This window comes from Pelobates fuscus, chromosome 3, assembly GCF_036172605.1.
Source record: "Pelobates fuscus isolate aPelFus1 chromosome 3, aPelFus1.pri, whole genome shotgun sequence".
Classification (NCBI taxonomy): domain Eukaryota; kingdom Metazoa; phylum Chordata; class Amphibia; order Anura; family Pelobatidae; genus Pelobates; species Pelobates fuscus.
Window position 1 is genome coordinate 270,997,482 of NC_086319.1, and position 20,026 is coordinate 271,017,507.

Sequence of the window (20,026 nt, forward strand, 5' to 3'; positions counted from 1 at the left end):
GGAATCCGCCTGGGAGGTGAGTGTTTCGTCGGTTGCTGTGGGGCCTCTTGGTGCATCCGTCGATGCTTTGGGGCTAAGTCCCTGTTGGCTCTCTGCCCAGGTTCGAGCCTCTCGGTCAAACTGGCTGTTGGCGCGCATGGCTGGCGCGCGGCGACCATCTTGTGGCCCTCCTGCGGGGCGCTGTCCGGTGGATATTGTCCGAACCCACCAACATTAAAATTGTGAAGCTACTCGCCAGATTGCCCGACTTCTGACTCTGCGGCCTACAGGCAGATCGGGCCTGGGAGAGACGGCCGCTCTCCTGATATCCTGGTCGGCTGAGTAGATCAAGCGGATTGGTCTCCCCCCTCCCCCCTTGACCAGTGAGGGATATCCCGGTGACCACCAGAGAACGCAATCACGAATACAAGGCATAGCAACCTAGACTCACCTTACAGACAAGAGAAGAGGGGCGAAGCTAAAATGGCCACCACACCGACCAAGCACATGCTCCACTGGGAAACTAAGTTTCAAGCGGCTTTTGATGCCCTGTGTGCAGTATTCTGGACCCAAATAGAGCCCCGCCAGCAGCAACCCACACTCACTGTCCCTCTCCTGGACTTAGAGCAAAAAGGAGCAAGCATCCCACGCAGCCTGCACCTGTGGTAAAGCCTACTTGCAGAACTCCCACACGGAGAAACCCTGCCAGACGGAGACCTCGCCGACCTCACCTACCTGCATGCGGCTCAGGCACCCAGGTGCTCCAGTGCTCTACGGAACCTCGAAGCCACAGTCTGACCGCAATGAGGAGGGTCTGTAACGGTGGGAGCTGGTGGACAGCGACGAGATCCACAGCCTGTGACGGTCCTGAAGACCCTGACCGCCGGCCTCAGTGTGCCCTGCTGGTAACAGGCATTGGATGATCACAGAACTCAGAGCCCAGTACTCTCCCTGTTTTTACACTGTTTCCCTCTTCTCCTTACATAACGCTAAGCCCACTATTAAGCATGCATAGGCTGTAGCCAGTAAACCTTCTCTAGGTGGTAATACTCTCATTTATCAGCATGTCTTTATCTCAAATGTTTTCATCTTCATTTTCTTTTCCCTTTATCTTGATAACTAGCAATTATAGCACCCACTAGGCATCCGTTCAGATAGCCTGTTACCAACTAATCTCATAATGACATAGCTGCTAGTCGAACAATCTACTTGTTTATTATTTGTTTATGGTCAACACGCATGTCACACCAGCTTGTTTTAAGTTCATATTCACATACCCACTCATGTCTATGTATCTCACATCGACCACATCTTATGTTTTGCTATATACTCTAGACATGCTACCCTGTGAACTAGCTACTTAAAAAAAAGGTGTGCAGTGACCTACTATGCCTTATACTTGTTCATGTATGTATTTTGCCAATCTTGTACTTGCTGTTGGGGCATTGCAAGCGATCGTGTTAACTATTTGCACCACAAAAATAAAGAATTAAAAAAAAAAAAGAAGCTATATATACATATTGTATGTAGATGCCTGGACGCCTATTGCATCTTTCAGAGCGATCACATGGCCCGCAGGGGCCTAATTTGCAGAGGGGGGAACTGTCTGGGCTTTTAGACAGTCCCTCCAGTGGAGAGGAACACCGATCGCCGGCGGCGGAACGGCGGCCATCGGGTAAATACATAGGATTACTGGGGTGGGGTTTAGATATATTTGTACATTGGGGGTACTGTTGTACTCAGGAGATGTTGCTTAACACATATTGGGGTGTTCTTTGTCAGTAACACATAACAGGAACTGAGAATCCAGGCCTAAAGTACAATGTGAGAGAAAAATAACACAAAAAAATGACTACCCAAAACTTTGACAAAGAATGGTGATAGAATTGGTGCATGGAAAGTGTTAAAAATAACACCATTTGAAATACCCTAGGTATTTCAAATATATAGTTTGATGGAGGTAAATTACATTGCCCATCTTCAAAAATGTCCCAAATAGGACATGGGTGCAGGATGATCAGCTGAGAAAATTCCAAGTTGGAAAACTGGAATGTGCACCCTCCAAATAAGGTATTCTAGCCCCCAGAGAACCCAACACACCTATACATGGGTGGCATCACTGTATTGGGGAGATGTTGCTGAACACATATTGTGGTGTTCTTTGTCAGTAAAACATAACAGGAACTGAGAATCCATTACTACAGTACAGTGTGAGAGATAAATAACACAAAAATGATTACCCCAAAGTTTGACAAAGACTGGTGGTAGAATTTACATGGGGGGTATCACTGTACTCAGGCGTTGTTGCTGAATACATATTAGGGTGTTCTTTGGCAGTAACCCTTGAAGTTCTTAGTACATGTATTCTTAAATTGCTGTGTGTCAAAAAAAATCACCAATTATTATTTTTTTTTTTTTTAAATTTGGCACAGAATTGGCATAGATACCTTAGGTTGTCTTCTTTTAAAAAAATATATACAGGTGAAGGGTTATTTAGGGATTCCTGGCAGACATCAGTGTTACAATGTAAATGCTCATGCCATTGTACAGAACACTGGTGAAACCTCACTTGGAGTATTGTACGCAGTACTGGAGACCGTATCTCCAGAAGGATATTGATACCTTAGAGAGAGTTCAGAGAAGGGGCTACTAAACTGGTTCATGGATTGCAGGATAAAACTTACCAGGAAAGGTTAAAGAGCTTAACATGTATAGTTTGGAGGAAAGACTAGACGGGGGGATATGATAGAAACATTTAAATACATAAAGGGAATCAACACAGTAAAGGAGGAGACTATATTTAAAAGAAGAAAAACTACCACAACAAGAGGACATAGTCTTAAATTAGAGGGACAAAGGTTTAAAAATAATATCAGGAAGTATTACTTTACTGAGAGGGTAGTGGATGCATGGAATAGCCTTCCAGCTGAAGTGGTAGAAGTTAACACAGTAAAGGAGTTTAAGCATGCGTGGGATAGGCATAAGGCTATCCTAACTATAAGATAAGGCCAGGGACTAATGAAAGTATTTAGAAAACTGGGCAGACTAGATGGGCCGAATGGTTCTTATCTGCCGTCACATTCTATGTTTCTATGTTTCGTTAATTTTGAAAAAAAATGATTTGGAAATAGCAAAGTGCTACTTGTACTTATTGCCCTATAACTTGCAGAAAAAAGCTAAGAACATGTTAACATTGTGTATTTCTAAACTCAGGACAAAATTTAGAAACTATTTAGCTTTAATTTTCGGTGGTTGTAGATGCGTAACAGATTTTGGGGGTCAAAGTTAGAAGGTGTGTTTTTTTTAATCATATTTTATAATTGTTTTTATAGTAAATTATGATATGATGAAAATAATTATATCTTTAGAAAGACCATTTAATGGCGAGAAAAACGGTATATAATATATGTGGGTACAGTAAATGAGTAAGAGGAAAATTAAAGCTAAACACAAACACCACAGAAATGTAAAAACAACCCTGGTCCTTAACGGTAAGAAAATTGAAAAGCGGTCTGGTAATTAAGATGTTGAACTGTGACCTGATTTTTTTTTTTTTTAATTTCCAGGTATCCCGGTGGGCCAGTCCAGCCCTGAGTGGGGAAACTTGCACCAGAGTCCTCTCTATGTTAGTTCTGCCACTGGGTACATGCTTATCTCTGATGATTGTTTGCATTTTGCACTTTTTATTACAATTCATTGTGTCAATGAGAAAGTCCACTAAGGTGGAGGAAACAAGTTGGACCAATTGTAATTTATTTTAGTTTTGTATTTGTTGTTTAAATTGATTTGTATGCACTAAGTTTAGGCTTTAGTAGCCCCACAACCTGTACCAGGGGAGGCACCCCAAGGCACAAAACTTTGTATTTTCTTGTCAGTGCACATATACAGCGCAAAATTATTTCATATCTTGCTATACTTCACTATGTGTTGTTTATCCCTATTTTAGATGCATAGCTGAATCCCAAATTTTGTATGTAAATGGCTGAATACAAGTGTACTTTAGACTAGTAAAACTTATAATGACGATTATATGGTCCTAAAAAGTATTAGCACTCATGGGTCTTCTTTGTCAAATTATTCCATTTTTACATTTGAATGGTGACCTGCCCTGTCAATGTTTGGACCATACTAAGTTCATTTTTAAAGGACACTGTGTGGTCTATAACCTTGACAGGGCTAATCATCTTTTTCCTATTTGTTTGTTTCACAAAGAAGACCTATAAGTGCAAATTCTACTTCTGTTATTTTTTGGATTATATTTTGCTGTTTTAGTGGCGCACTTCGGTGTAAATATTTTTTTTACATTTTATTTAATTATACCAGTAAGGTCCCATTTAACCCCTTAAGGACACATGACATATGTGACATGTCATGATTCCCTTTTATTCCAGAAGTTTGGTCCTTAAGGGGTTAAAATGAAGTCAGTCAATCTCAGGAGCAACAAAACAACAAGATTGATAAAAGACATTAAGTTTAACAATGTAGCAGCATCACATAGCAGTATGAATATGTTATGCAGCAACAGCAAGTTCTGTTCCACTAAAAAACATAGGAAAACAGAAATTAATTAGTAAGCCTGATTTTTCCAGGAAGAAAAAAAACACCCAAAAAGGCAATTTGAAAAGAACTTTATTTATTCAATTAAACTGTATACTGGCATGAAATGCCACTAAGAGACAAAACAAATGTAATCTACCTGGTACCTTCCCTCCTGTTGTGTTCCAGTCGGGTATCCTTTAAATGAAGAAATTAAGTATTTTTTGTACAATATTTTTAAATTGCTGTTTTAGGCATTTTTTATCCCTAGAAAACCAGCTTTCAACCTTCCACCACCACCCCAATCACAGAGGCATCATAAATATTTATAGTAAATATGTCATGTCAAAGAGTTACAAAGAAAACAATGAAATGTGACAATCACAATTTAATAGAAAATATTTTTTTTATATCAATGTAACATACAACACATAAAGTTGTAAAGATTCTTAGTAAGAAACATGCAAATATCAGTATTTTTATTTTTAAATACTTGTTGGCATTTTACCATGATAAGACTGGCACATCTCTGTGAAGTCTTTCAGGAAACGTAATTCAACCTCAAGCAAGATATATCTATACCAATAAATTAATTTATGCAGTTTGCTAATAAATTAAGCACAGTCTATGTAATTTACGTGTCTATGAATTTATCTTAAAAACATAATAATCAAAATCAAATACATATATTTCAATACATTTTTTTGTAAAATTAGACAGGATATGCTGTCACAACACCAATATTACACAACAAAAACATAGATCCCCTAGCTGTTTTTGTACTACAGCTCTATAATGCTCTGCTAGCAGAGAATTATGGGAAATATAGTTCAGCGTCTTGGTCAGGTGGGCAGTACATTTTACCCTATGAACTGTTTTTGCAGGTAAACTGTAGTGAGGCCTCTTATCCTTAACCAAAACTAAAGTTCTTGTCATAAAATGACTTAACACATATAATAAGGTATATGTGTCACATATAAGCATATATACATGTTAGAGCTTGGTAGAGCTCAGTAATTTAAGCAGCATAATCTATAAGAGGTATAGTTGGCAGTGTGTCCCCTTTGTTTTAATTAATCTGAGAAATGGTACAATCCCCACAAAGTGGCAAAAACATTTAAATAGTGTTAAACTGTTTGTATGTGCACAGCAATCTTTAACACCAAAGGTTTAGCACAACACTGTGTTAGAGTCATGGAGGCCTCTCCAAAACACCAATGCTTGGGGTCACAGTAACACTGAGGTGACTGCCTAGTTAATTTACTGCAAAGGACAACTTGTGTGTCCAATCAACTGAAACTAAATGTTAGGAGAAAGAAAACAGCTCTCCTATTGTGCATGTTTAGTTTGTGGTTTGTATAGTTTTCTTAAAGAGAACTAACACTTGCCAGAGGTTTGGATATTTTGTTTACATATCACATATATTTGACAAATATTTGTTTTGAGGTGTAAAATGTTCAATTAAACAAAAAGATTCACAGTGCTGCATCTTGGAACTGCGTGACTCCTTCTTGGATCCCTGTCAATCATTGTTCTGCTCTTTGCACTTATCAGTCAGCACGGAGTTAAGTGCAAAGAGCAGAGCTTACAACATTGATTGGAAGCTCTGCTCAACACTTTTTCTGTTTCTTCTACTCCATTGATATTTCTGCCCCGGACTGAGCTTGAACTGGATTGTGATGTCAGTTGCTAATGTTTAATAAACTTTTATTAACATTTCTTATACAAGAAAATGGAGCCTCACATGAAAAATACAAATTATAGGTGATTTTCACAGTTTTATTCAATGGTGTGATTTCCACAGAAGTGACTGTGTAACTTTAGGCTAAGGGGAGATACTGCTGTAAAGAGATCCCATGTGAGCAGCAAAATACACCTATGGCACCAAATATCTTTGCAAATATGAAACTCAGCTTTGTTTACGCACGCAGTACTTATACACATGTCTGATGTATTCGTTTGAAACACTAACACAATCAACATGGTGCAAAAAATATCGGAAAAGGATTTGGTCTCAAATGTATTATGAGCACGATTTCCCCCCTGCAATTAAGAACATATTAATATTTCAAAGTTGTTTAAGGTTATGGCACATGCTATTTATTGTAAACCTTTTGTTGATATATTGCAGTGATAGCCTTCTCTAATGTAATCATTTCCTGCAACGTAATGTCTTTTCCTGTGACTTTGCCTCCTTTGTGATGTCACTGCACAACTGCTTAGTCTTTGACAACTGGTTTGTGACATCTGTTTTATTGCTATAATACTGAATTATTTCCTTCTTCAGCTATTGATTTAAAGATTACCAGTCTACGCTTGTGATATCAGCTTTCAAGCTGTGTAAATGCTCAGTGTTTATATTTCCAGTTCACTGTTTGTGAATCCATTCTCCTAATGATAGCTTCTGTTGGGTAACATTATCATCATATCCATATTACAGATGAGATGGTCAGCTCTGCAGGCATCTTGGGTTATGAGGTTTAATCTGCAAACTGTATATCTTGTCTGTATTTCTCCTTATCTTTTCTACTCATTTCTGCTGTCAGAGTAGTAAGTATTATAAGCAGCTACTTGAGAAATTATAATTCTTGATAGTAGAGGTGAATAGGGAGAAGTGTACACAGTGACTACTCCTCAGAGCTCCCTAAACTACAGAGATCATACGGTACTCCAGTCATTTTGCCATGCAAAATATAGGTTTCTCACTTGGTCCTCAGGCTTAGCATTAAAAAATGAAACCTGATCAAAGACCTGATAAATAGTCAGTGTAGTGGGGAAAATCAACACGTTTTAAAACGTCTAAACCATTGTGGTGGCACTTTGGCCTTTTAACTGTTGGACTATAATTCCAGTAATTGACTGGGCAAAAATGATGGTGAATTTAGTACAATAACAGCTTGTGGTTAAAGACTGAACACTCCTTTTCTACACCACAAGCTCTTTTGACCAGTGGTCTTTTCTTGAGTCCAAGTTTTCTTCTCTGCATGGTGTTGTAGAATATGCTGACACTTTCTGAATAAGCAACAATAAATGGAATGATAAATGTAGATAAAACTGAACTGCCACTTTCACCCATTCTCCACAGTACATCTACTGTAAGACTTCAAACTCTATTTGATCCACACAAATCATTGTCCCAATAATTTTGGGATTTTCTTTTGTAGATCAATTTCAACCTTCCTTGAAGGATCAGTGTTTCAGGAATTCATGTAAATAAGGAAGCAGGAAAAAATCATGAAAAGTAAGAAATGTGTTATTTAAAGATTTTCACGATTGCTATGCACAGACTTTTGAGGTCAGTTACGTAGCCTAACTATGGTCAAGGTCTCAATTTGCCTCTTGGTAACTGAACATCCAGATGTTCTACAGTTCATTAGCATGCCATGTAGGGCATCTGCAAAATAAGTAGGGCTTGCTATATGTTCTTAATGCCCACAGGCTTGAGAGTAGACTTGGAAAGCATGTCACAGCTTTGAAATGTTCTGAAGGTTTGATGTTATTCTCTGTTGGTCTATGGGATGTTTGAAATTTATTGATGTCTCTGTAGGTATCTGAAGAAGTTGAGTAGTGGGTACACATATTAGAATCCTTGTTAGTGCCCAATCAGAGAGGCCATTTTGTATGCCACAGCAGATATAAGAGCAGCACCCCGTCCACTGCCCTCATTAGATTGGATGAATGTAATGTCACAGTTCGGCGTCATTTTGTGCACTGTAGCATGAAACTTGTCTTTAAAGCTGTAAAAGACCAAAAAATAAGGAATCTTTGTTAAATAGATATTCGTGTCACAGCAATCAAAAAGCATATGATATCAGATTCATAAATATCCAGCATATACTATATATTCACATCACAGCTATCGAGCGTTTAGTGGGGGCTGGTTACGTTTAAAGATTGTGGGGCGTTAGACTGTACCCTTCAGAATTTTACTCTACTATCTGACTTGATTAACTCTGTTCATTTCACCCCATGTACTCAACCCCAGTACAACATCATGCCCTGTTCAACACTGTAAACCTATAAATACATGTATGCATAAAATAGCAATCACTTTAACCCCTTAAGGACACATGACGGATATATTCCGTCATGATTCCCTTTTATTCCAGAAGTTGTTTAAAGTTGTTGGTTAAAGTAGTATGATTCACCCTGTGAGGCTGATGCTAAGTGACAGCCATAGAAGACAAAAAAATACACAGGCCTGTAGTTTAGGTTGTCCAGAATCTGGTGGACCAATGCATAACCAAAGGGTGATGTCATAAATCCTGTTAGAGCAGATTAAGCATGTCTGAGGTGTAAATACCCAGAAAATGGGGTAAATGTACAAAAAAAAACATAATACTGACATGAAAGTTGCTTACGAAACGCACAAGCGTCTCCCATCTTCGTGCCTCCCTCCTGCACATTATGTCCAAATATAATTTTGATTTTTAATAAAGGACGATTTTAATTCATATAATAGAACACAGTATTTAAGTCCTGAATGCAGGACCCGGAACTGGTGATTTTTGTAAGTTGCTCAGCTTTTGAGCAGCATTTTTAGCTATCAGTAAAGTGAGGAAGCAGAAGAACTAATCATGATAGACACATTGTTTTTATTTTTCTAACACAAACTTATTAGGTTGACCCAGAGATCCACCTATTATAAGTATAATACTATTTTCCTTGCACCCCCCTTTCCTTTGTTTTCCACTATTTGATGTATATCTGCAGTGCCTTTTGGTGATTTTCTGGCACTTGGGGGTCGTTGCTCTGTTCCTCTCTATTGATAGCGCCAATCCACCTATTTATCTTTCTCTGGTTTCCCAGGGAATATATATTCTTTGATTGTTATCATTAGTCCTGATGCCTTATCACAACAGTTGATGTATTTGTTTTATTCCAACAAAAACTGAGCGGGCTTTTCCCCACTTGCCCCTATTGACCAGCCTCCACTGCTAGCAAATAAAAGGATCACAGATATTCAGTGGATAATAGGTATAATTCCACAGAAATTCAATAAATATTAGCTCATGTCACGGATCACCAGTAGATACTGGATATTCTAGTCTCCGCTATAATGTGTGCCCTGTAGATACTGAATGCACATTGTAGCATTATCATTGCTGTGCAGTTTTACAATACACTCATACTCCTCATATATTGCTATGAGGTTTTCTTTCCTTGGATCTCTGCTCTTGGCTCCTAAATATCATGCGTTCAAGACAATTATATTGCCATTGGGTTCTGATATACTCTCTCATTTTTACTGTTTGTGAATGGTTTAACCTTTTAAGGTAAGATGGTACACAGGACCTCCATTAATATGAAGTTGTTATGGTGACATGAGTGTTCTTTTCATATGTTATAGTATCATCTCATTGTTTTGTTTTTTTAAATGTATGTATATTGAAATATTTGAAGAATACACATACCTACCTTTCCCACTCTACATTTCTGTTATTGTATATTATAACATAAAGATTATAATATGATATTGGAAAAAATGGCAGCTTTGCTTTAGAGGGGAACTGTCAACTCCCCAAGATCTTTAGTATGTTTATTTATCCCTAAATTTAACAAATATGCATTTTGGAGGTGTAAAACATTAAATCAGGCATCCCAACTGTCCCACTTTTTGGCGGGATAGTCCCAATTTCGGGTTCCTGTCCCTCTTCAGATCCATGGTGTCCTGCATGGAAGATATCAAGTAACTGCCCCCAGTGCTGCTGGTATTAAGACCATGCAGGGAGCACTTCAGCAGAGCTTCCTACATGGTCCTCAAGGCTGGGGCCTGCCATTATGGGCATCAGCAGTGTCGTGGGCTATGTCACTTGTGATGCCCCAACCACCTTGTGCTGAGTCGACATCGCCCATTGTTGGGATGTATGTTAAATTAAATGAAGAATTCTACACCTTGCACTGTCTGAACTAGATTGGTGTATCATTTGCTACATTTATATACATTTAAAAAAAAAAAACAACACAACTCATGAAAAAAGGATAACACAAGTTATGGATTAACTTTTCATTGGTTTGAGCAAACAAAAATTAGATTAGTGCAGTGGGAATATAAATCTACTGGGGGAAGAACCAGATATGGCTTATTTGCATTCTCGTAGAATGGATACAGTTTAATCTAGATATGATATATTAATAAAAAAAAATAAAAAAGTACTTTTATTTTTACATAGTTACATAGCTGAAAAGAGATGTGTCCTTCAACTTCAGCCTTTCTCACAATTGATTTTGCTGTTGATCCAAAAGAAGGCATTGCAGAAAAAGTGTTGAGCAGAGCTTCTAATCACTGTTTGCAACAAACTAGGAAAAAATCCCTTCTTGACCCCAGAATGGCAGTCAGATATCGCCTTGGATTAAAATGTTATAACCCACAAATTAAAAATTATATCCCTGTATATTATGTTTTTGCAAGAAGTCAATCAGCTTACCAAGGGTGTAATTTGTAAACTGATCCATCCACCCCTACAGTAATCCGCAGTAGATCCTCTCTGCGGTTTTGGCGTATTCGGTTAAGTACAGCGGCAAGACCTGCTCCACACACAAGTGCGGCTCGTGTGGACACACTTTCACATGCCAGGCGAACAGTGTAACAATCACTCATGGTTGGCTGCACCCCAAGAGTTCGCAAGATGTTAGAAGTTTGTTTAAAATCCGAAGAGTCTCTGGAGGGTGGTGTGAACAGAATAAAGTATTAAAAAACAGCATATTAAAAAGGAGAGATTTAATAAAACAAGTGATAGACGTGACAGGGAACTTTGCACCAGTATTAATTTTGTCAACGAACAATTTTAGTCAAGTTTTAGTCGACTAAAATTTTTGAGATTTAGTACACTAAAATACGACTAAAACTAAAACAATTCAGATGACTAAAATACAACTAAAACTGAAATGGCTTTTTAGGCAAAGGACTATAACTAAAACCAAATTGACATATGCTGCCAAAATTAACACTGCATAGAAGGGCTGCGGAAGGGACTTGGGAGAGAGACACCTAGTTAGGCTGTTAGGACACAAAGAGGGGCTGTGGAAGGGGCAAAATAGACAGATAGAGACTTTAACTAAAAACATTAGATTTTAGTTGTGTCGACTAATATCTACTGGAGATTTAGTCGAAAACCAAGGAAAATAATAGCAGTGAAAAGAGGTCCAGATTTGGAAATTAATCGGAAAATAGAAATAATAGACATACATGTGGAAAAATTTGTAGATTTAGTTACAGATGGGCATGTATGGATTCAGGAGTCATAGAGGAATATTTATGAAAATTATTCAGTATCTTTCAGGGTTTGTAATGTATATGTGGCAAGTTTTACTTGTGGTCAATATTTGTGCTATTTACCCTTCAATCTGTGACACAAACTGTGTTTCAAAGGTCCACCTGGTCTTCAGTTTTTCAGATGTTTCTCCTCCAAACAGGATATCTTCGTTTACCATTTTCATTAGGACTAATCTCACAAGCTCTCCAATGTACTTCCCACCAATCATTTTCTCATATCTGCTCCAGGAAAGAAACAGATGTTAAACTAGACCGATAACATTTTAACTTTCACAGGTCTGCTATGACTTGGCTAATATTTCTAAAACGACACATATCCTTTATATGTAAACACAGCCAGTTACATTACTTTATGTGGGGATTTATTGCTTATGCTTCAATATATGATACAGGGGTTGAATCCCTGCTCCACAGGGAATGTGCTCTTTTTTCCCATGAGGTAACTTTGGGATTCTCCTTGGATCAAGTAATCCACAAGTATTGCAATTTGGAGGACAGTTTAAAGCTTAATCAATTGACACCTTTTGATATTTCTAATTGCAGCATATCTCGCTCGTTTATATTCGATTAATATCTTAAACGTGTAGCACTTTTATTTGGTTGCCGATTAATTAAAAGAAAAGTTATGTTTGTCTTTTTCATCTTGCTTTAGGTGTGTTTTTTTTTAATTACACTGTTACAGAATCAACAAATTATTTACTAGCTGTGTTTAGATCAAACAGCGGACAGATATATTGCATTGAGTTGTGAAACCAGGGCTGCCACCAGTAGGGTACAAGCCCTGCAAGGTAAAAAAAAAAATATATATATACACAATGTCAGTTCTCCGACATTGCCAGGGTTCGCTAAAACAGATTGGACATCTGACAGGAGTAATCAGGAGCCTCAAAATAATGCGGGCCACCAGGGAATGCAGTGTCCCCCTGCCTGGCCACAGTTAAGAGCAGGGAGGGGGGACAAATATTAAATAAACTGCCCCTCTTCTCTCACCAACCACCCCCAAAAGTAGTAGCTATCTCAGCCCACATTTGTGCACACACACTCAGATGTAATCTACTTGGAGTTTGCGAAGGCATTTGAATCAATCCCACACAAAAGGTTAGCATTAAAACTGATATAAGTTGGTTTAGATTAAAAATAGTGTTCCTGGATAAAACATTGGGTTAAAGATAGAGTGCAGAGGATAGTTGTAAATAGAAAATGTTAAAATTGGAAAAAGTGGTAAGTGGTGGGACTCGGGGTTCTGTCCTGGGTCTACTTCTCTTTAATCTGTTTATAAATTACCTTGAACTGCACATTGAAAGTCATTTGTCAGTGTTTGTAGATTACATAAAACTAGGTAAAATAATACAGTGTGAACATGATATTCCTTCTCTACAGAGGGTTTTGTTAAATTGGGAAACTGGGTAGACAAAGGGCAGATGAAATTCAACACAGATAAATGTAGAGTCATGCATTTTTTTTTTATTAAGGAACCCATAAACCACTTATACATTAAATGTGGTTGACTCATGGATAAAATTAAACATTATTGAGAACAAGTATAGATAACAAACTGGGCAACAGTACACAATACCGGTCTGCCAGTATTGATTCACGTGATCAAAATATATTGTGCCTCTTTATAAATCAATGCTCATGCCTCACCTAGAAAATGCAGTGCAGTTTTTGACACCAGTTTTAAAGAAAGATATTGCATAGATAGAAAAAGTGCAGGTACAAGCTACAAAATGAGTAAAGCCAAAAAAAAAACATTAATTATGAGGAAATACAAAAAAAAAAAAATTTGAATATGATAGCACTATACAAATAAAACCAGGGTCAGTACAGACTACCTGGTCATTAGCAGGAATACACAACAGACAAGAGGTCACCCATTGAGATTGGAAGAAAAGCATTTTAACTTAGAGTAGAGGAAATGCTTCTTTACAGTGTGAACAATGTGGAATTATCTGCCTAAAGAGGTTGTGTTATCATATTCTATAGAAAATGGCTTGGGTGCTTTTTTGCATAAAATTGATATGTATGTAAACAGGTTGTCAATCCAAGGAGAAATCTGATTTCCATTATGGAGTCAAGACGGATTTTTTTTCCTTTTTGTGTCATAATTGTATATGAAAACAACTGAGTTTTTTGCCTTCTTTTGGATCAACAGCATAAAATAAAGACTTTTGTCTTTTTTCATCCTAAACCATATAAGTATACAAACACACACAATGCATCCACTACACACATTATACCTACTAGACATAAACTGCATCCACTACTTACACACACACATTGCATCCACTATATACAACCACTATACTCCTCACAAACATCATCTACAACACATGCATTGCATAGACTATACACACACTACATCCATTAAACACACACTCCCTCCCTGACACACACAGTATCCACTACATACACACAGTATCCACTAAACACACTATACCCCCTACAGGCACACACTGCATTATCTACCACAGCTCTAAGTGCCTATGAGATGGTGGTGGAATAGGTGACGGGACCTGTAGGCAGACTCAGAGCCACCCTGTTGGCAGATGGGGCCAGGCCTTGAGCTGTGTAAGATGCCCTAAAATGTCTTATGTCAGCCCTGTGTTACACTATTAGAAGAAATGTAGTGAAACAGCCAAAGTCACGGCTACAGCATGTTGATTCAAGCTCTCCATAGGATAGGAAATGCATTATTAGAAAATCAAAAACTAAGGACAGTGAATTCAGTTCTTCCATTGACCCCTGTAGAGGACAATAGAGTCTGTCTTTCTATTCATATAGTGACAGACAATTGGTGTCAAAGCTTTGCATCCTTACAGTTGCTGACCGGGATTTACAGAGGCCTCGTCCACCACTCGATCATACTCTAGTCGGAAATCCTCCAGCTCTCCAGTATCCCCAAATGCGCCCCACTCAGTGTTGACACACATGCGACCCTCCTCTCCTTCCACCAGCTCCACATTACACATTTCCTCCATGTAACAGGCATTGCAGCCGGTTCCTGCAGAGTCATATGTGGAGATTTTAGTGTTTATTAGGTTATATTTAAGTTTATGTGTATGTTTTCTGAGAGTGTCTTAACTCACCAACTATCATGCCAACTTCACAACGATGGTCTTCATAGTAACACGAGATCATTGTAGCAACTGTGTCATTAACCATGGCAACCACATCCATTTCAAAATCCTAGAGAAATCAGGAACTAGTTTAAAGTATGTTTAATATTTAGTGATGTTTATAACAAGTGAACAGAATGACTATAATGTTACATTATACTAAAAGCCTAAATATTATTTTTGTCTCCTTGATATGTAGATCAAATTTTAAAATTCCATTAAAATGATATAGTCATAATCAGCAACAACATAAAATGCACATAAACCAACAGCAGAACAGTTTGATTTCCTACATGAGAAAATGAAAAACATGCAGATAGATGCAAGACACATCCAAAATTGGTTAATTAGATGCTAAGGGTGATTTACTAAAGGATAATTATTACTCTATTTTACATTTGCATTTTACCAAGATAATTACAATGAAAATTATTTTCTTTTTACAACATTGTAAACTAGGCAATAGCCCACTTTTTTTTAGCTCACCCCTCGTCTTTTGATTGCATCCCTTAGAAGACCAACCACATTGTTTCCCTCTGCTCCAGATGCTTTAAATCCTTTGGTCCAATTCAAAAGAATCCCCTAAAAGGAAAGTTCTAGTCAATTTCAATGTTTATTTTTGTGCTTGTTATTTAAAGCGGCACTGTCACCACCCCCAGGAAAATGAGTATTTCATAAAGAACAAAACGTAAACAAAACCTGGCATTTGCGCTATACGTCTGTCCAACCGTAATTCACCTCTTTCATATTAAATGCACCCCCCTTATTATATATCATTTTATTCAGGGGAAACAGGGCTTTCATTTAATATCAAATATTTAGCTATGAAACATAATTTAATATGAAAAAAATGGGAGAAAATAAGAAATGTTGTTATTTTTTTAGTTCTACATGACATTTTAACTGTCAATGTCATAATACTGTTTGCTTTTACTGCAATAAAATACACATATTTGTATTCAGCAAAGTCTCACGTGTAAAACAGTACCCCCTATGTACAGGTTTTATGGTGTTTTGGGAAGTTACAGGGTCAAATATAGCGTGTTACATTTGAAATTGAAATTCGCCAGATTGGTTACGTTGCCTTTGAGACTGTATAGTAGCCCAGGTATTAAATTTACACCCATAATGGCATACTATTTGCAATAGTAGACAACTCCAGGTATTGCAAATGGGGTATGTCCAGTCTTTTTTAGTAGCCATTTGGTCACAAACACTGGCCAAAGTTAAAACAATTTGGAACTCACGCATCCGTTGTGTTGTTGTGTGTATCTCCTGACCCTTATTGGTTTTCTCATAATACCCCTTTCAAATGTGTGTGTCTCTTAACCCCTTAAGGATACATGACATGTGTGACATGTCATGACTCCCTTTTATTCCAGAAGTTTGGTCCTTAAGGGGTTAAACTCTCTTATCTCTTGTCTGTTTCCCAACCTCCCCTAGATGTTCAGTTCGTACACTGGCTATATTTTACTGGCAGAAGCATTTAAAATGTCTACCATAACACAATTCTTGAGGGGGGTGTATTTCAACCCGTCTTGGTGACCTGAATTTATATTACAGGTCAGAACTTGCTTTGTTATTGATGACACATTGTTGTTATTTATAGGAATGTAGGTATGAACCAAAAGCTAATGTACGCCCCCTCCTGCCCCCCCAAATAATTATTATAAAGTATATGGTGTAGAATGGAAGATACCAAATGAGGAGAAGAAACATGAGAAATGCTCGTGCCATAGGCCAATTCCACAGTGCGATGCTGATTGTTAAGGGACTCTAGAGTAACGAGAACCACTACAGCTAAATGTGGTGGTTCTGGTGTCTATGGCATGTCCCTGCAAGCCTTTTCAGAAAAAAGGAAGTGTTTACATTACTGGATAGTTACACATCTAGTGACAGTCACCCAAACGGCAACTACACGTGCTTCCTGTGTGCAGCACTGGTGTTCGGCGTCTCCACGCTCAGCATGGAGGCAATTAACTTTCTATGAGCAGATGCTGATTAGCGCAGCGCTGCATTTTGTTGTGCATGCACAATAGTCTACCAATGGTTTCCTACGGGAAAGCATTGGACTGGTTGAGATCATGAAGTTTGATTATCTCAGCCATGGAGGCGGAGCCAGCCACTGCGAGACCGGTGCAGTGTGGGAATAAAGGTGATTTCCCATGCAATCTAAGGGGGATGGGGACCCTAATAGGTAGTTTAACACTATAGTGTCAGGAATATGTTTGTGTTCCTGACACAATAGTCCTTTAAGCAGTTTGGGAAGGTATTGGCAAATTAATTCAGGGAACTCTCTACTCACTAGTTGAGGGGAGAGTTAATTTAATTAAGCCATTCTCGGTAGAATGGAAGATAACACCATTAGATTATTTAATAACATGCACGTATCTCAAAAATATAGGTTTCTCTACTGCTCATCTTGTTATGTGGAAAAAGCGTTTAAAGGGACACTTTAAACACCAAAACAACTTTAGCTTAATGAAGCAGTTTTGGTGTATATATCATGCCCATACAGTCTCACTGCTTAATTTTCTGCCATTTACGAGTTACATAACTTAGTTCATGCAGTCCTACAGTGAGGGAAAAAGTATTTAATCCCGTGCTGATTTTGAATGTTTGCCCACTGACAAAGATATGATCAGTCTATAATTTTAATAGTAGGTGTATTTATTTATTTTTTGACAATCTTTATTTTTCATTTTATCATTTTGTCATTTTGTCATAGGGTAGCGTGAATGTAATAATACAACAGTTGTAACTTCGTAATTCAGAAAATCTTAAAAATATGCTTGACCTTATCTTTTACCGCAATTGTCTAATCAAGCTTCTTCAACAGTATTACAAGATCATCGAGTATATGCTATAGATCGCGTGACGTATAACCGTATTACGCGATGGGTGGCTTCCCTTGCCTGCCTAATGCCCATTGAAGCACTTATGGCATGCGTTCTGGGATTAGGGGTGACCTAGTGTCCGTTCTAATAGTTCTAGGGGGTCTTGACCCTTTTTCGAGCGGGTCGCTATAATTCCGGGGCCGCTAGTGGTCGTCTCCCCATTAGCGTCTGGGTTCCAGGGCCCAGTGTCGAAAGTTGTCACGTTCGGGTTGTCATGTCCGTCACCCCCGTTTCCCCCACCTTCGGTGCGTCCCGTCTAAGTCCTCTGTCGGCCAAGTGTCAGTCGGGGGAGCAGCAAGACCCATTGTGCCTCCTGTTTCCCTATCTGGTCTTGGGGTGTGTGTCATCTGTGGCGCCCCCATATGCCTGGTGATGTTCCTTAAGCGGTCTCAGCACCCGATTTGGGTCTATCCGTGTTCCTGTTGTCCCTTCGTCTGCGCAGGTGCAGTTGCCAGGAATCCTACTGGCTAGGAGGATGATGTACTGGTTGTGCATCAGTAATAGGGCAAGTGTGGAGGGCGGCCAAGTAGGTAGGGGTTGAACAGGAGGTGGGGTAAGATGGGTGTGTGGAGGGAAGGGTGTCCACCCCCCCCGAAAGCCCACCCGGGCAGACACCCGCGGCTGTCCGCGTCCTTCCTCTTCATGCGTCCCATTCACCCCCTCCGGGGCCTAGGTAGAGCCAGTCGTCCTGGTTTCCGTCTGTCAAGTGTACTGGGTAGTGGTCCTAGGTCCCTCTTCGGGAGATGAAGTTGATCCATGGTGTCCACGTCTGAAGGTATCGTTCAGTGGTTCCCTTCAGGGATGCTGTGAGTGTCTCCATCCCGTGGATCTCTTCCACCTTGTCCATCCACTGTTGGAGGTTAGGGGCCTGTGTGGTGCGCCATCTGGCTGGGATGAGCAGTTTGGCTGCGTTTAGTAGGTGTTTCGTGAGTGATTTTTTATATCTCGATATGGGCATCTCTGTATGGTGGAGGAGCATCTGAAGTGGCTGTAGCTGGAGGTCGGTATCCAGGATTTCCTGTATCTGTATGTGGACCTGGATCTAATACGGAGTTATTTTTCTACAGGGCCACCAAATGTGTAGGTCCGTCCCTACTGCCTCCTCGCATCTCCAGCATAGATCGGAGGTGTCCGGGTTAATCCGGTGTAGCCGCTCAGGGGTTCTATACCATCCAGTCACCAATTTGTAGTTGAGCTCCTGGTGTTTTGAGCTCATAGAGCTTTGGTGCGTAAGTATGTGGATTTTCGTCCACTGTTGTTCTGTAAGTGTGACTCCTGTGGCTTCCTCCCAGCGTGCCATGTATCTCGCGGGTTCAGGGCGGACTGCCGTTTGGAGCAGAGTGCATAGTGTGGAGACACCCCTGCTCAGGTGCGTGCGGGCCCTGCAGAGTTCCTCAAACTCCGTCAGGCTCCTGTGAAACAGGCATCTTCCGCTATGGGAGGTGTAGTATGCCTTTATTTGTAAGTAGCGGAATCTCTCTAGACCCGTCGGGGCTCTATCTGGTATGAGGTCTGGGAGTTGTTTGAGGGCGTCTGCCGCACACCATTGTTGCATGTGCATGAAATCCGTTGCTCCAAGCGTCTTGATATCTTGTGGCTTGAGGCCCCCAGCTACATTGTGGGTGATTGGGGTCAGCGGCCCTGGTGTCGTAGTTAGCGAGAGTTTGGATCTTATGGAGTACCAGGTCTGCAGTGTCGCCCCTATGAGGGGGTGAGTCCGTGTCTGCTCGCTCCTCGTGTGCCCATCCAACCAAACAGCCGCCAGGAGTGTCTCCTCCGTCTGCACCAGCTCCATGCAAATCCATATTTTGTCTGTCTTCAGTGCATGCCAGTCCACTATGCGGTGTAAGTGTGTTGCCCTGTAGTAGGTTAAGATTGAGGGGAGTCCCACTCCTCCTTGCGCTTTTGTCTGCTGCAGTTGAGCTCTCTTTAGTCTGGGAGGCTTAGCTTGCCATATGAATCCGGAGATGGCTGTGTCAATGGTGCGAAAGAACAACGTCGGGATTCGTATCGGAAGTGTCTGGAAGAGGTACAGCAGGCGCGGTAGGAGGTTCATTTTAATAGTGTTCATTCTGCCAAACCACGACACACATAGGCCAGCCCAACGTGTTAGGTCATGTTTCAGCGTGAGTAGTATTGGGGCAAAGTTGTGCGTGTAGAGGTAGGTGTATTTTAACAGTGAGATACAGAATAGCAAAAGAAAATCCAGAAAAACGCAT

At 39.7% G+C, this 20,026-nt stretch overlaps 1 protein-coding gene across 2 annotated transcripts in view; it reads right to left on the bottom strand.

Moving 5' to 3' along the window:
- Positions 1 to 5,225: 5,225 nt before the first annotated feature.
- The window catches only part of GCK (glucokinase), a 54,981-nt gene continuing 40,180 nt past the window's right edge, over positions 5,226 to 20,026 (bottom strand). The window contains exons 5-10 of one of the 2 annotated variants that reach the window (XM_063448535.1): positions 15,397 to 15,492; positions 14,881 to 14,980; positions 14,612 to 14,795; positions 11,855 to 12,010; positions 10,944 to 11,177; positions 5,226 to 8,252 (exon numbers count right to left, since the gene is read on the bottom strand). In XM_063448535.1, the coding sequence (XP_063304605.1) occupies positions 8,108 to 8,252; positions 10,944 to 11,177; positions 11,855 to 12,010; positions 14,612 to 14,795; positions 14,881 to 14,980; positions 15,397 to 15,492 (915 nt within the window). In that variant the 3' untranslated portion in view covers positions 5,226 to 8,107. Of the gene's footprint in view, positions 8,253 to 10,943; positions 11,178 to 11,854; positions 12,011 to 14,260; positions 14,508 to 14,611; positions 14,796 to 14,880; positions 14,981 to 15,396; positions 15,493 to 20,026 lie in introns of those variants that run through there. The other variant, XM_063448536.1, reaches the window with a different exon arrangement.